The 17,241-nt window shown below is 40.3% G+C and overlaps 2 protein-coding genes across 5 annotated transcripts in view; one reads left to right on the forward strand and one right to left on the reverse strand.

Annotated features, from left to right (window-relative positions):
- KPNA7 (karyopherin subunit alpha 7) overlaps positions 1-1,912 on the reverse strand; it is a 61,387-nt gene extending 59,475 nt beyond the window's left edge. For 2 of the 3 annotated variants that reach the window (XM_069810350.1, XM_069810349.1), the window contains exon 1: positions 1,745-1,912. The gene's annotated coding sequence lies outside the window, so the exon portion shown is untranslated. The remainder of the gene's footprint in view (positions 1-1,744) is intronic. The other variant, XR_011329349.1, reaches the window with a different exon arrangement.
- ARPC1A (actin related protein 2/3 complex subunit 1A) lies at positions 1,230-17,102 on the forward strand. 2 transcript variants are annotated; one of them, XM_069810352.1, is made up of 10 exons: positions 1,230-1,394; positions 4,644-4,748; positions 5,345-5,449; positions 7,694-7,916; positions 9,652-9,759; positions 13,189-13,401; positions 14,538-14,613; positions 14,814-15,007; positions 15,730-15,820; positions 16,711-17,102. In XM_069810352.1, exons 2-10 carry the CDS (start codon positions 4,685-4,687, stop codon positions 16,747-16,749), a joined length of 1,113 nt encoding a protein of 370 aa, XP_069666453.1. In that variant the 5' UTR covers positions 1,230-1,394; positions 4,644-4,684; the 3' UTR covers positions 16,750-17,102. The 2 variants fall into 2 exon arrangements, with proteins under 2 accessions (XP_069666453.1, XP_069666455.1); XM_069810354.1 differs by having other exon boundaries at positions 4,667-4,748.
- Positions 17,103-17,241: the final 139 nt, after the last annotated feature.

A 17,241-nucleotide genomic window follows, 5' to 3' on the forward strand; every position in this document is an offset into this window, starting at 1 on the left:
CTTGATCTCATCTTCAAATGCAGTAATTACATTCTTTATTTCATCATGGATGAGTAATGGACCCAGGGTAATTCCCTGTACAAGCACTGATATCAAGTACATTTTTCCTCAACCAGTTTTGCAACTCCCTTAGAGCAGTATCATCTAGACTGGTTTCCCAGTTTATTATTAGAATATCCTACAAGCCAGTGTCAGAAGCTCTACTAAAAAATCAAGATATATGACATATACTGCTTCTCCCTTATCTGCAAGCGTTGTTATGCTGCCAGAAAAGGAAATTAGATTGGCTCAATTCATTCACAGCAGAGCCATACTGGCTAGCATTCACCTTCTTGTTTCCTTCTAGAGGCTTATAAATTGTTTATTTTCTCTCAGACTCGAAATTAAATTCGCTACTCTACTGCTCCTCAGTATATCTGGGAGTCAATAATCTCTCCTCATTCCCCCAGACTTGCCTTTTTTTGTTGTTGTTGTACTTGAGCTCACAAAACCTCACAGGCAATGGAGTTTAAAGTTTTACAGGAGCCAAACCATGAGACCCCTAACAGCAAGCAGCTCCTCAAGGGGATTACGAGTAGGGCAAAGTACTACAAATGCACTTCATTCTATATCCCAGCCAGATAGGAGAGAAGGTCCTACATCATCTGAATGAGTTAGGTATAGGATTGTTATCCTCTGCCATGGAGAGCGCCTTCCTTCCATCCTTCAGCCTCCAAAAGGCAGGTCACAAAGACTCCTAGCGTGGTAGCTCTCCAAGTCTCTGTAAGTCAACCGACACTGAAGAAGCCCAAACGATCTCCCCTCAACTCCTCACAACCTCCTCCCTAAGCCTACAGCTCCCCCCTGCCAACCCCCACCTCAGGAGACCTCACACAAACCAGCCCCTCCAACAGCACTTCGGGCCTCCCCAAACCCAGAGAGCCCACAGACACCTAGCTCCTGCCCCTTCCAACAGAAGCAGCCATAGCCTCCTTCACCTCACAAGGCTACAACCCACCAGGGATAACACCATCTCCCTTCCCCTCAGCCAGGGCGGCCGACGCCTCTACTGCGCATGCGCACTCCCCACAGCGCACGCTCCCGCCGCCTTTGTGTGAGCCGCGGGCACGGCGCCCGCCCGCCCCGCCCTCCGCGCCGCGCAGGCGCAGAGCGACTCCCCGGCGCGCCCCGGCTTCCCCCCCCGCCCCTGCAGCGCGGCGGCGGCGCAGGCGCAGCCCGCGGGGCGGCCGGCGGGCGGCGCGCAGGCGCAGAGCGCGTTTCCTGGCTCCCTTGTCAGTGCCGGGTCCCCCCCCCCTACGGCCTCAGCCGCCGGCCGCTCCCTCTCCCGCCGACCGGAGCGGAGTCGCGTTGACTGACCAGAGTCCGCGAGTCCCGCTCCGCTCCCCTCACCTCAGGTGAGTCCCCCGTGCTGGGGGTGGGTGTTGGCGGTACCGCCGGGCCGGCCTGCCTCCGCCCTGAGAGGGATTAGGGGGGGTGGGGGGAGCCAGCAGGCCCGCCGGTGCTGAGGGGATGGCGGGGAGTCACCTCAGCCCCGGCCTGCCCGGGGGTGGGGGGCCGTGCCCGGCCCTGCCGCTGGGCGGGGGCGTTGGGGAGGGCACCCTTCTGAGGGTGAGGCGGTGGGGATCTCCTCAGCCCCTTCGCCCTGAAGGGAGGGGGCCGCCCGGGTTGGGGGGGGAGCAGCGGGGCGGGCCCCCTCCAGCCCTGCCTCCTGCCCCACCGTGGCCTCCGCAGCAGCGCTGTGCACCTGTGTTATCAGCGTGGGGCAGGGCCGCAGCCCGCAATCCATCCCAAACCGGTCGGCTTTATAATGGTAATGGTGTCCTGTGTCAGTAGGCTTGCCTGTGAGGAGTCACCCTCTTGGGAGAGCTGCGCTGAGTGACTTGGGAGGGAGTGACAGTAGGAGGAGGCAGTCCTTAATTATGGGCGCTTCTCTTCCAGATGTTTGGAAGTAATGTAGGTGCTCTGAAAATAGGCAAGGATTAAAAAGATCCCTTTCTCTTTCTTATGCACATGCTATCTCCACTTATGAGTCTGCATCCTTGCTAGTTGCTTGTCCAGGGATGGTCTTACACCACATATTTCTCACCCCATTGAGAGATGACAGCAGCTGAGTCCTGTGCTTCCCAGCCTTGATCTTTTCAGTCTACATGCTGAAAGAACTCCTGCTGTACAAAGGTGCAAGATTTCCTCCTCCCCCCCCCCTCCTTTTTTTGTTTTAAATTTTATTGAAACTCAAGGACAGTTACTTTGCATTTGAAAAAGATCAGGGATAGCTGTGTTAAGTACTTGACTAACAGAGTTATCATAACAGTATCTTCCCTGTGTGAGATTCTGAGGCTGGCTGAAAAGAGGGCATTGAGGGGTTTACTACATATGAATTATATCAGGAATCGTAGAGCCAGTTCCATTTTCTCTAGTGAAATGTGAGTTTGATTTTGTCTGTGTATTGGTAAGGAATAGATATAACTGGAAGACTTCATTGAGATTTATCTTTCTGAAGAAAATAGCACTGCAACTATCAGATGACAGAAATAGCAGTACTTTTTGAGATTATCATCACTGTTGGTTTTTATGAGTTTGTCACCAAAGCAAAATGGAAAACAGTCGCTTGCTCCAAGTTACGGTGTTCAAGAAACTCAACCAGTGGGAAGGAATGGATCATATTGCTTGTCTAGGCTGTCTTTGGGAACAGCATGTAGGTTAGTAAAAATCTCTGAACCAGAAGTTAGGATGGGACCATGTTGTTTATGTGTAGTGCCAATCTGTGAAGAAAATACCAGGGTTGTATTAGAAAGTGTTTCAAAATAGCTGCGTTCCTTGAGGAGGGGGAGATTGGATATTTTTACATTTTATTTCGGAAAGAGTGGAAAAGGCTGAGCATTCCTTGTTGGTGGAACAGCTCTGCAACTTTTCCTGTATATGGAAATGTACGGCTACTGAATGTTGGCATGTACTAAAGCAAGATCGTGGAAAAAGCAATTTGCAGTTGTGTTTTGCTTATATTAACACATGGAATCTCAAATCATGGCTGTCCAAGGTCAAAGGTAGCTTGGATTATGTCAACGTTTTCACATTAATAAAAAATAATTAATTCTTTTGCTTAGGACTGCATATTTTTAATAGCTTCATTTGATTGGTAGAATATGATTATTAGAAAAAACATGAAAATCATGCTGGTTAAAATTATGACCTGGACTTAAAGCTCATATAGTTATATTTGAAGTACATTTGAAATGTATCTGTAAGTTGTATTTCTTTAAAATAGCAGTGCTTGATTTCTTTAAAAAAAAAAAAAGGAGAAAAGAAAAAGTCTCTCCAGTTATTTGGATTGGCAAAGTACTGTATCATCTCTGCTCCAAGACTCAGCGCTTTCAGCACATTTGTTAAACTAGTGGTGTGATAGTAATGGCTAAGCTCCGTAAGAACGTACTCATCTTTCATTCACTACTGAGTTTCTGTTGGACTGCCATTCATTTCCTGTTTGCTTCCAAATTCCTACCTTGTCCTGAAGTCTCCACCCTCTGCTAACATGGCCATACTTGGGTATGTTGTAATTTCAGGCTATAATGGGTGTGGATGTCTTGGAATGACATCACAGAGGTATTTCTTTTTAGATGTATATGTAGGGGTAAAAAGACTTTGATCCATCAGCAAAGGTTAAATTGCTATGAAAATGAGTGGAATATATGGAAGGAATTGACAAATTCAAGTTGTATGTATTGAATTTTGCACATTTTAATTATTACAGGTGACCTGGGGTTTTTACGATGTTACCTTCCGTCCGTTTATGCTGCCCTTGGTTAATGCAGGACACAGAATATGATATAATATTTTAAACAACTTTGTATTTGCAGGTCGGTGCGCCTCCAGTTACAGGTGTTCAGCACTGTCTCTTGTAGCAGTCATAAGTTAAAGAAAAAACTAGGTCTCTAGCTTTTTTTAAACAAAATATTTACAAACTAGAATGATTCAGCTTGTTCTTTTAGTGTTTGAATCTCATGGGGGGAAAAGCCTAACTAAAACTGTTTAGTGCTAGAATTGATTTGAAGAAATTAGTAATTAGTCAATTACTAATCTTAGTAATTTTTCCCTAGGATACATATAAATGGGTTTATCAAATAATCCATCAGCAGATTACAATTACATATAAATGTTCTGGACACACCAATTTAACCTCCTGATATATATATATATAAAAAAGAAAAAGATTTTATTGTAGTGCTGCCTGTGAGCCTTGATAGTTGTCAGGATTTTGAATCAGTTCACTGAGATATGCTCCTAGAATTTTATTTTTCCAAGTATTCTATTTCTATAGTAAAACTATTAGGTTTGTTAGATTTCCTAAGAACCTGCTGTCTTGCCTGTGAGGATGTACTAAGAAGCATGCATATATGGCTTTTAGGGCAATTGCAATTAGCTATAGTAAGCAAGACAGTTAAAATTCATCAGCCTGCTGAACATATCAGGCCATACAGCAAAGGCAGCTCTTTAGTGGCCTTAACTTATTTACTGAGTAAATTGTGATCTTCTGTAAGTAAATTGTAATACTGGACTGAAACAACCTTGGTAAAGGTTGAAGGCTGATTTTGTTTTAATAATTATCTAATTTTGAAGTGTTTTGTTTTCAATTTTACACCTTTCAGCTTTTTCAATTTTTACAACATAGGAATATCTTTAACTCGGAATGTCTCTACATCAGTTTTTACTAGAGCCAATCACCTGCCATGCATGGAACAGAGACCGTACTCGTAAGTAATACATTAGTTTTAATTTTTAATTTTTTTTTCAGTTGCTATTTTCTCTTTGCTGTCAATTTGTGATCTTGTAATGTTCTGGATCACATTTGGTCAAGGTATGGTCAAATACATAGTGCCACATGTTAAACGTTCCACTTCTGATGCAAAAAGCACGCGTCTTCTAAATCTGAGCTATTCTAAACCCATTACTGGAACTCTGGCATATGAGCAAATCTAGTCTTGCTAGTGTTCCAGAAAGCTTTGCCTCTTGGTCTGCACCTCGTGAGAATGACCTGGCCCTTACCCTCTATGACCCTCTATTTCCATACCCCAAACCAGCTCTTTCTTTTAATAGCCTAGCTTTCCACTATAATGTGGACTGTTATGTTCCAAGGATATTGTCTTTCTGTGCAGTATACTCATGACCATGTTATGACCATAATTATTTGAGATTATGCAGGGATGTTGGCCCTTTGTTTACAAAATCCATGTAATGCTCTGAAATTTGAGAATACGGGTTTTAGATTAGAAAAGTAAAGCTTTCCAAGTGAAGCATTTGGTATTAAAAAGCCTTCTGTACTATTGGATTGTTTTATTTCTTCTTCAAGAGATTGCCATTAGCCCTAATAATCATGAAGTCCACATCTACAAGAAGAGCGGGAACCAGTGGGTAAAGGCTCATGAGCTAAAGGAACACAATGGACACATTACAGGTAAGAGAAGATTGTGCTGTGCCAGACATGAAGTTTGTCCGCCCCCTGTTTTCCCCAGTTGAGAATCTGAATAGGAAATCTGCAAGTGTTGAGTAAATAGATCTTTTTATAGGTTGGCATGCCCACTTACGGAGAGCTTTGCAGTATTTTTCTGGACTTCATGCAATGAATGTTAGGAAGGAAAGCCCTATTTCATTTCCAGACGTTTTGGTAGAGTTACTCAGCCTTTCTTTCTTATCTGTTGCTTATTTTTCATCTGTAACGACATAATAAGAATAAATTTTCAGTCTTGTTGTGTCTCAAACTCTCCTGGTGACACATACTGCTCCCTTTCAAGTGCTAGTGTTAAAACTTCATCAAGTGTACAACTGTTGCATTGGTTTGTGGTTTCCAACAGCAATAAATACCCTTTTTTAGGGCCTGTATAAAGACTTGAAGTGGTCAGTCACGGACTTATGACGTACCATCAGTGAGCACATTTTACTACAGTATCTGTATGCACAATGAAAATGTAAGAAGAGCTGCCACAATGAGTCACAAGGTGTTATTTTTAAAATATGATTGTCCTGTGGTAGTCTTTTATATTACTATTTTTTTTTCATGGTGATATTTTAATAAGGGCTTTATTCTCTAAGGAATTGAAAGTAATTAATACAAGCACTTGCCCAAAACATCAATATCCTTTATTCTGTTCTCAACTCGCTAATGGGCAGAAGTATCTGCCCAACAGAGCTTTACAGGAACTTTATTCAATTTATCTGATTCTTGTTGTCAAAGAGCACAACTGTATGTGCTCTTTTGTGAGGAGTCACTTGGGCTGAATTTACGAATGACATGCTGTTCCCCAAAGACATTTCTCTGCATTTTACTTGTACCTGTTAGTGTTAGAAGCCAAATATTCATGACTTGGGAAAACAGCCCTCCCTGCTTTCCTGCATCGCATATACCTTTGGAATGCTAAACGCTGTGGTGGTTGTAAAGAGTAGACTTAAACGGTGGTTAGACACAGGAGATGGACTGATCAAACCACTTGTTGCCTCTGATGGGAGTGATTCAGCTGCTGCCCAAGGTCCCTTGTCTTCTGTGTCTTGATTCAGAGATTTGTGGTGAGCTGCTTCTGTTCACTTACAGGAAGAGCATTATTCACTCTTTTTGCTGGCATAGTTTTCTGCTGAGCTAAAAAGCTGAACTTGCCATGGGTCAGAACAGCAGTGCTGGTGTCAGGGAGGTGGTGGGCAATAGAAGTAGAGAGGCAGGATGGTCCACTCTTTCAAAAGCAGTGCTAGATTGGCTGGTGTAACTATGGTTTCAGACTACCAGCCTCTTTAAAATTGAACTTTTTAAGCATAAGCCTATTTTGAAGTAGACCATATATAAATAATATGGTTAAATTAGTACAAATTATTTCCATATCTTTTATCCTTTTTTTCAGTTTGTGTGCTTAAGGAATGTTTTTAATACTGAATGCAGTTATGGAAAACCATTGAAATATAATTTTGTGGCAAGAGAGTTCAGGATTGTACTCTGCATCTCGAGAAGGATGCTAAGGAAAAGATGAAAAATAATGTTGCTGTAAGACTTTCCAGTTAAGAGCATCCCTCATTACATAGGAGGGGAAAGAAGCAATGGCAGACTTATCAAAGGCTTCATTTTATTCTTTGAATTTGTTATTTTTTGCTTGGTAAATGTTTCTCATGGCACTGCTTTAATAGGCATGGAAAAAATGTCAGGATTCTGTCAGTAAGTACATAAAGATTGATAACTTCTAAAAAAAAAAATCCCCCTGCTATCTAAACTTTTAGATCATGACTGCGGTCTGGCAGCAAGCAGACAACTATGTTAGAGGTTTGTGCATAGTTTTAGTTTTAGAATTGCTGGGTTTCAGCTGTTGAAACGGGTCTCTTGCAGAAGCCAGTGGTTTGCAGCCTGCGGGTGGACAGGCCTTAGCCAGTCTGCAGAGCTCCACCTGTTGGCCAGCCCTCAGAGCGGGCTTCCTTAGCGGGCAAATTCTCTGTGGAACCTGGAAATTTGGGATCTGCAATTCTGATGAAAGCTAGAGGGACAAACTGATATCCCTAACAGTTTAAAATGGTGCCTGGAGAATAAGTGAACAAGGGGGATACTAACAAAACATTAATGGCTGTCTCTGTGGTAGAAGGCTGTGAGATTGTCTTTGTTCTGGCTTACTGTAAAGCAAACAGTATGTAAAGGGAAAAGTTTATTAATGTGAACTCTAAATTGTAGGTATTGACTGGGCTCCCAAAAGCGATCGCATTGTAACTTGCGGTGCAGACCGTAATGCCTATGTCTGGAGTCAGAAAGACGGCGTGTGGAAACCAACCCTTGTGATCCTGAGAATTAATCGTGCAGCCACCTTTGTAAAATGGTCTCCCTTGGAGAATAAATTTGCTGTGGGAAGTGGAGCTCGACTTATATCTGTATGCTACTTTGAATCTGAAAATGACTGGTGAGCTGTTTAAGTTTAATTTCCATTTATACTTTTAATGTCTGCATGGGAAAGCTAAAGCCTGGATTTTAGGTGGTAACTAGGTTACTGTTTCCTTAATTCCTAAAATCTTCAGGAAGTGTAAGAGGGATAGGCCTCATCAGTTCCTTCATGGACTTTTTACAGCTTAGGGAGAGGATTCCCTCTTTTACGTCTTTACTCTGGTGTAGCACCTAAAGGCCTTGGACTTAGCCAATTTTCAGGTTATACGTGTTGGTGTGGATGTGTTCCAGCTGACTGCCACAAACATATGTTGCTTTTCTAAAAGTGCAAGAATTTCTGCAGAGTAAAAATTTCTTTAGCACAACTGTATGGTTGAAATAAGAGAAATGTTTTCTCCCCCCACCTTCTTCCAGAATGAATGAAGAAACCTTGACTTGAGTCTTTCTTCCGTATAGATTATTTTGGGCCATTTCTTGTCATTAAAGAATTCAAGTATGTGACTTATCTCCAGGGTGGTCGATTAGAAGATGTTTGAGCTTGTCATCTACCTGTTCTATATTCTGTCATATATTTTTATCACAGTTTATAGATTTCAGACAGGACTATCATAGATATTTCCTCCATTAACTTTTTTTTCCATTTGGCATTTAAATGTAGTGCTTCTGATCTTTAATGGATCTACGTTTGTAGCTGTGTGTTGGAGCTACATTTACCATCATCTGTAGGTGAAATCAGTATGTTGAATATCTATTATTTTGGGTTGCATAAACATGCATAAAAATACAGGTGTCTGTGCCTGCTGTTCTGTATTCAGTCTTCCATGTGGAGATGGTAAACAATGAGACCATCTGCAAAATACATTTTAAAGATCGTTTTGGACTTTTATGCCTTCCAACATACTCAGTTATTAACACTTTCTCTGCCTCACTTGTCTGCAGAAGAATCAAACCCCCATATGTTGAAGACAAATAATTTAATGCGATCCTTGAAACTGCTTGTGCCTGATGGAAGTAAATTCACAGAAAAAGCACCATCATCCCAAAGGCCATCAAGTGAATAACAGATTTCATTACTATTTTGTAAATAGTTCAAACAAACTAAATCTGCTGAGACATATTTAGGCTAATATTGATGCATTTGACATCACGACCACTTTTTGCTGTACCTCAAATAATTGAGATGTATACACTGGTCATAGAATTGGCAGTTGACCCATTTACTTGTTGTGTTTTATAGTTACTGTATTATTAAACAGTAGAAAAGTCAATAGGCAAGAGAGATGACTGTAAAGCTCATTAGAAGGAGTTGGAGAGGACTTGTACTTAGTGATCTAAGAAAATAGTGCTGCTTAGCTCAATATGAGAGTCAAAGCTGAGCTCTTATTCATAGGATGTAAGGGACCAGGCAGTTACTGTGCAAAATTCACATTAAGGAGTTCCGTCTGATGCATTATAAAAATTAGTTAGAAGGGGAATAGGACTCAGGTGAAGAGATACATATTTAACAAGAGTTTCTTCACAGTATTTAGAATTTTAATGAAGATAACCATATAAAGTTCACAGACTGTACAAGGGAATATGAAAGATTTGGACATAGTGTGTGTTTTGCAAAACTGATGTGTTTAGTCATTGGCAAGGGGTGATCTTTTTGAGGAGTACTTCATGGATTTGGGGGAGTCTGGTAAAATATTTTCATATGAATTTTCTCTCTCTCTCTCTCTTATTTTTTTTATTTTTTTTATTTTTTTATTTAGGTGGGTGAGCAAACACATTAAAAAGCCCATTCGTTCCACTGTCCTTAGCCTGGACTGGCACCCCAACAATGTTTTGCTGGCTGCGGGATCCTGTGACTTCAAGTGCAGGTGAGAGAAAATAAAGCATTTGTACATCAATTTGGATTACTGGTTCAAGTTAGTCAGTAGCATGAGCATGTTGATCATGCATTTGCTATTAGAATAGAAGATGGCTCATTGCATACTGTTGTTGTTACCAAAATAAAATATCCAGCTTAAGAGACTTTGGCTTTGGTGCTGCTGCATGCTGACTTTGGACTACTAACATGTATCTATTGAGGGACACGCCTGAATTTAATGCAATGATGGGTTTCTTTACTAGGAGTACATGGAAGTACTACTACTCAGCACTCAGTGATGAGATCTAGTTTTTTGGCTGAAGTTAGACTAACAGGGGCTATCTTGTAGAACAACATCACTGTTACTTAGAGTTTAAAACCCAATATCCTAATGCTGCAGTTCCAAAATCAGGGTAACTCGGTGCTTCCAAAGGAGGTATCTCACCTTTTTCTTTCCTGAGTCACTTGTTCTCTCCCCTTTGCCTATGCTAGCCTTAATGTTCTTGCAGCCCTGTGGTGAGCAGGGTCAAGGAATTGATCCTCCTGAAACTCAGCATAACATTTTGAAGAACAATAAGAAAAAGGCTGGTAAAATCAGATCGGCATGTGAGATGGATGGGGTAGTCTTTCAAACTGGTTATGAAATTGCAGCATGAGGGATAGGTCCTGCAAGTTGCTCTGTGCTGAGTGATTGGGGTCACTGCAATGAAGTCTGCATGGGGAGCTGTCTGCAGAGTGGTTGACTTTAATTCATATTTTACTTAATCACTTGTACCTTGAATAATAATGAAAGCCTCTTTTCTTAAATTCTTTATGTAATAGGGCAATTTTTAAGCTTCAAAGTGTGTACTAAAAATTACTAAGAAAGAGTGGGAGGGGGAGGTGGGACCGATTATTACATTCCTTATTTCAGAATGAAACCCATGCATCTAAATTCTATCCTTTGATACCTTTTTATGTAAGGAGAGATGTTAAATGGAAGCTGGGAGGAAGAGGAGAGTTGTGTCCCTTTTCTGCATTAGCTCCGGTTTTAATTAGATAAACTATACATACTCACTTCTTTTCACAAAAAAAATGTGTTGTAGAACATACTCATTCATCTTACAGAAGCAATTGCTTTTCACATGTGGAAGCTTTTTCATGCGTGTTCGTAAAGCGTCTTGGGACTTTGACATTAGGTCAGCTGATATATTTGTAGATATATTTCTCTCTCTCTCTCTCTCTGGACTTGAGCTCTTTTGTCTCCAGGCTTTGGTGCTTGTTATGTACATTGCATTCCTGATGATCTCCTCTTTCCTGTTTTGGTTGAGGAGTTAGATTTGCATCATTTTCTCTTCAGTGTGGTTTTGTGGGTTTTTGGGGGGGGGGGGGTGGTGTTGTTTTGTTTTGTTTTGTTTTTTTCCTTAAGAAAGTCAAGGTGTAATTCAGTCAATTTCCTAGGAGCATTCTCTAGATGACTTGTTTAGTCTTTTGTTTCCCATCAGAAAACTCATTCTGTCCTGCATCTTATTTCTCTGAAAATGGGGTGTATTTTGAAAAAAAACCAGATCTTGGTTTAAAACATTTGGGAAACTTTCTGCTCTTCCTTAACATTGTACTTTAGGATGAATCATTTAATAATTTTACTGTTTTTATCATAGAAATCTCCATATGGAAACATTTAAGAAAGGAAAAGTAGTGGAGATTGGTACTGGGTTTATGTTTCTATTTCTTCCCCAAAACCATGAAAGAATATTCTCTTTGGTAAATGATGAGTGCAGATCTCTAGAATTCCAGTTCTAGGGAATGTTCAGTTACAAATTAAAGGTAATAGATATCTGGGCCTGAAGTATATATCTATTCTGATAGGTGGTTCTGAAGAAAAGTATGAAATGGATCTGCCAGAGCTGCTACCAACTAATAAGCAGCTAAGTGGGAGACATTTTGGAAAAAGAGGGCAGAAGAGGCTCCAAGTTGATAGGTATTCAGCAGAGTTTTTTTGGTGGCTGGCCTAGATGAGCTCCTCTTACGTTTGTCTTTAGAAATATATATTTTTATATATATATATATATATAGCTAACAGCACCGCATAGGTGTGAATTTTACATTCTGGCTGGAACAATGTTGCTGTGGGAATGAAAGTAATTTCCCAATGTTCTTTGAAGGCTGAGGCCTTCAAGCTGAGATGATTTTGGTTTTAAAAGAGAGGGAGACTTTAGTAAGGGAAAAGACTTTTTTTTTTAACTAAGAGTTATCTTCAAGGTCTTTTGGTACTTAGGAATGATTTTTCTGCCTTGTGTCAAAGGCTGTTGCTTTAAACATCTTGTCCTATTTCCATACATTAAGAGAACTGTCCTTTTAGATGTCTCTATACAATTAAGTTTGTTGAAGGGTTATCGTTAATTATATTTAAACTGATAGAGCCGAATACAAATTCATACTTAATTCTCTGAAAATCTGTACCTAATATAGCTGAAGTTAAACGCTTCTTGTTCCAAATGATCAGCTTTATTTGAATAAGCTGAATATAGGTACCTTTTGAAGTGCATACCCCATACATGTAAAAGATTTAAAAAACAGGGAGGGGGGGCAACATTTCCTTAAACTCACTGTAGAATAAGTCCTTTTTGTGTTTGACTGCAAACATGAATATTTGATCATGGGTTTTCGTTTATACTGAAATGTTTCTCTGGTAGTAGTATGGCGTAGCTCACTTGCTCTTCCTGTGCAATGGACTCTAATCCTATGTTTGTGACGTCCCAGTAACTTCCATGGTAACAGTCAAGAACACCATATTGTGGCATGTCTGAATCATGCAGAAGGAATTTGATGAAAGGGGGAGGCTTTCTATTTAAACATATCTTGAAAATTGTAGTGCTGGGAAAAAAACTGTAAAAACATTGTGGTATTTCAGGTTTTCAAGACATTCTTTCAGTAACGAGGCAGAATAAGGTGGCTCAGAGCCCCTTTGCTGGCACTTGAACATCAGTTTTCTTTCTTTGAAATCCTGCTAAAAAGCGACTGTTCTTAAAAAGTGGGTAATTTTGTAGGTGTTTGTATTAGCTTCTGATTATACAGTGCAATTCGCAGTTTTTCTCTAACTGAAGAATCGACTCTCAGAGTTATTAGCACTGCAAAAGGATGAAAGGGAAGTCTTAGCACAGTGGATAATGCAATGGCAATGTATGTTTTTGTGCCATCTTCTGGAAAAAAAAGGAGAGAGATACAGGAATGGCATTTATGAGAAACCTATATGCATTACACACACCCTTTGTACTATTGCTTTCTCTGTGTATACTGAAGCTTCCAAGCCACTGGTGGCTTCTTGTTTAAAGATACCGTAGTTTAGGGGGAGACAGGGTTTATTAGAATGCATCTATGAGCTTCCAATGTGAAATGTATATGCAGCTCCCAGGAGGTTTTTTCTGTCTTTGTTCATGCTGAAATCTTTTATTTGCAGGGTGTTTTCTGCTTACATTAAGGAAGTGGATGAAAAACCAGCCAGTACACCATGGGGCTCCAAAATGCCGTTTGGGCAGCTGATGTCAGAATTTGGGGGTGCTGGAAGTGGCGGATGGGTGCACAGTGTCAGTTTTTCTGCCAGTGGTAACCGCCTAGCCTGGGTCAGTCATGATAGTACTGTGTCAGTTGCTGATGCCTCAAAAAATATGATGTAAGTATGCTCTTTCTGTTCGTCATTAGCTGTTTGACACAGAAGGAAGCAGTATGTGGAATATTGCACTTGCAACAACGAGAGCCGGGACTGCTGTTACCAGTTTTGACAATTTTACTGTAGATTCCTGGAGTCTCTTTGAGGCCTATATAAATAAGGTAGATTCTTAGAATTTTAGATTATACAATTTAAATTTCTTACAAGAATTCTTCATCGATGTTATAGTGAATTTACTCTGGCAGGGAAAGAAGCATTGGAAAAAAAATACAGTCCACTCTAGTGATTGGGGAAACAATATTTCCTTGTAAATGGATTCATGAGAATCCAGAAACATGCTCAGTCCATAACTAAGACCCTATCCCCAAAGAGGATCTGGAAAGTAAGTTGTTCATTTCATGAACTGTTAATTCCAACCACTGTCCTTAAGACACTGTTACTGCAAGATTTCAACTTACACCTTCCAGTCCAAAAAAATATTTTATTAAGAATCCCTCCTTCTGCTCTTCATCTTGATCTGAATACCTTTTCAGTGTCCATGGCCTTCTAAGCAAGAAGGAAGAGATTCCCCATATGTTTCAATAGCAGAGATCTCTAGTGGATCAGCCAGGCATTGCTGTGCTTCATTTTGAATTATGATTCTGATGGCTACAGCTGTATAAGTACCTGGCTGGGGTATCATTAAGTATAAAGTGTTCTAGAATTCTTTTCTCATTTGTTAAAAAGTCACAAAAGTTGACTTAATTTACCATACAGGCTTTTTCCTCCTGAAAAGATGATGCCAAGCACTAAAACTTGATGTTAAGTGTTTTTCACATGCAAATGAAATTAATAGCTTCAGCAGTTTGAACCTTTTTTGAGGGTATTCTTTTTAAACTTTTGCCACTGTTTACACAAAATAGTAGATAACTTCAGCCTCTCACCTGGAATACTTTGTGTTTGTTATAGATCTTCCAGGACACTTTCATTAGGTTAAAACTTTTTACTACAAATTACAACCTTCTGGTGTCACCTCAGGACAACTGAGCTACACGGACGTCTTTTCCAATAATCCTTGTGTGGGAACGGTCTCTATTTTTTGTTGGAGCAAAAGATGAGAGGTTTCAGTGAAGTCCTCTAACAAATGTTCTTGTGTTCAGGGTTTCGCAGCTGAAAACAGAGTTCCTCCCACTCCTGAGCGTGTCGTTTGTCTCTGAGAACAGTGTGGTGGCAGCTGTAAGTGTCTATTATTTTCTCCTTGTAGAGTGTTGTAGTGTTTTGAAGAGGGAGAAATACCACACATTATGAAGTTAGTAATAAGCAAGCTCTTCCATAGTGTTAGTATGTGCATTTCTGCAATTAACAGCAGCAGAAAAACGAAATGGTGATTATGTTGGTTATGTTTCCTGACATGCTTTCATGATGTCTGGTTGTAGGGCCATGACTGCTGCCCGATGCTCTTTAACTGTGATGACCGTGGCTTGCTGACCTTCGTTTCCAAACTAGACATTCCAAAACAGAGCATCCAGCGCAATATTTCTGCTATGGAACGCTTCCGAAACATGGATAAAAGAGCCACTACAGAAGATCGTAACACTACCCTGGAGACACTGCACCAAAACAGTATAACGTGAGTGTCTTGGCTGCCAATACTAGGGAAAGGAATGCTCTTCACATCACTTTGGTTTCCCAGGATGTGCTGCAAACTTACGAGAGCTGAAATTTGCCATATCAAATGGGTTTAGCTGGTATCCCGTTTTCATTTTAGTCTTTCACTAACAGCTGTCTATTTCTGGGACTTACATGGAAGCTGGTAAAGTTAATCATTGATATGGCATGCATGCTACTGCTGTTTGCTCATGTTTAATGTGTTCTGTTACTTGAACACAGTTTATCTTATCAAATATGTAGATGGTTCACAAGAGGTTTGTAGCACTGTGCAAAATGTAGTCGGCAAAATTCACCTGAAACAGGAATTCACATACCTGCTTCCTATTTCAGATGTTTTTTTCATGTGTATTTATTCATCAAAAGGATTGATTCAGGTTAATTGAGTAAAATATCCTTGGATTTTAAAAACGTATGTGAGCCCAGAGGATGCTAACATTTGTGAAGCAATTTGTCTTTATTCGAGGAAAATGTTTAGGCTACAGTCACCAAGTGATAAAAGAGCTTTCAACATCCTTTTTCTTTGATTATTTTTCTGAAGCATTGTACCAAAAATCTAGCATAAGCTCCGCTATACTCATGTCTCCCTTTGAGAGAGTAGGAGTTGAATTCAACCCAAATTTCCCAGCTTTTTGGCTCTCTGGAATGGGTGTCTGTGTTACAGCTACCACTCTCTGTTTTCAGCCAAGTGTCTATTTATGAGATAGACAAACGAGATTGTCGTAAATTCTGCACCACCGGCATTGATGGAGCAATGACCATCTGGGATTTCAAGGTATGCTTTTACTACCATGTTTATGTGAACTGGGTGCGGTGGTGGGATTTTTTTGATCTCTAGCATCAACTTATGGGGCTCAGCCCTAATGCAGGTTTTATTAGCAGTAGGAAATCCAGACTGGAATATTCAAGACCATCAGTGAAATCCATAAGGAAGACAGATCCAAGATTCAGCGTAAATGCAGATATACTTTTCTTAGCAGATGGTGCTAGTCCAGACTTAATTTTTTAAGGGAATCACTTAATGTCCCTGTAGGAATGAATCCCACTAATTCTTTCCTTCTCTGACCTCTACCTCAGCCACAGTCGGGCTGGAACAATCATTGGTTCGACACAGCCCTCTACGTCTTCTTGCTCCCATCCATTTGGACTGAGCTCACTGTCTTTCTGCTGAAGATGGTCCTGCCCTCTCATAATTAACTTACCAAAGTAGTAAGAAGTTACCTCAAACAGAAAATGCAGTAAGCACTGTACTGAAAACGGTGAAAGGATTTAATAATACAAGTGCTTGCTTTGCTGAGGACTGTCCAACAGAGGTCTCTGCTGGCCTCCCCAAGCTGCTAAGAGCTGTGCACTGCCTTTTAGAAAAAGAATAGTTTTTCTGTATTCTAGGATGCCAGAAAGCTCTGGTGGGGACAGGAGCCAAATAAGAAATTGAGGTGACATACAAGCTGCTTTAATGCAGTTTCAGGGGAAGGGGGTAGAATCATTGGTCTATATTTGCATGAGTTTGAAATGAATGACTATAGTCATCTCTGGCTCTTGAATAGGAGTCTAATCTCAAATATTCAGGGTTTTTACTTGTTTTTCTTAGCATCAGCATTTACACTGAATTATTTAATACAGGATACTGTAGCAGATTGTGATTAAGATTTTCTCTCTTTCAAGACCTTAGAGTCATCTATTCAAGGTCTACGAATCATGTAAAGATGGATTTCCGTGATCTAGCAGGACAAACTGCTTGACAGAATGCAGCTCCTACATCTGCACAAGCCCGAAAAGGGAGGAGGAAGGTTGAATATTTGGAAACACTGAGAAAATACAGCTTGACAGATTTTCTTTTGAATCTAAATTTGGTGAATTGTGTTGGTTTCAAAATCAGCTGTGATTGTTCTTTTTTTTTTTTATTTTTTTTTTCGGTTGGTTGTTTCATTCCATTCTTTACCAAAGCTGCTCCTTAAGTAGTTTATTGCAGGAAGTTGTGAATCACTAACTTAAAAGGGGAATTTTATGTAAATTGTCTGCTAGAAATAATAATAATAAAAAAAAAGAAAAACTGATTATTTGTTTTGATGCTCATTAGTAGTGATTAAAAAAGGGATATTAAGGGAATTAACTCTGAGAGAGAGAGAGCGGGAAAACCCTGTACTGATATTTTATGGTCTTAAAACAGGAGAAGTTAATCTTAACTGAAAGTTT

The sequence above is a fragment of the Haliaeetus albicilla genome, chromosome 22 (genome assembly GCF_947461875.1).
Source record: "Haliaeetus albicilla chromosome 22, bHalAlb1.1, whole genome shotgun sequence".
NCBI classification, from domain to species: Eukaryota; Metazoa; Chordata; class Aves; order Accipitriformes; family Accipitridae; genus Haliaeetus; species Haliaeetus albicilla.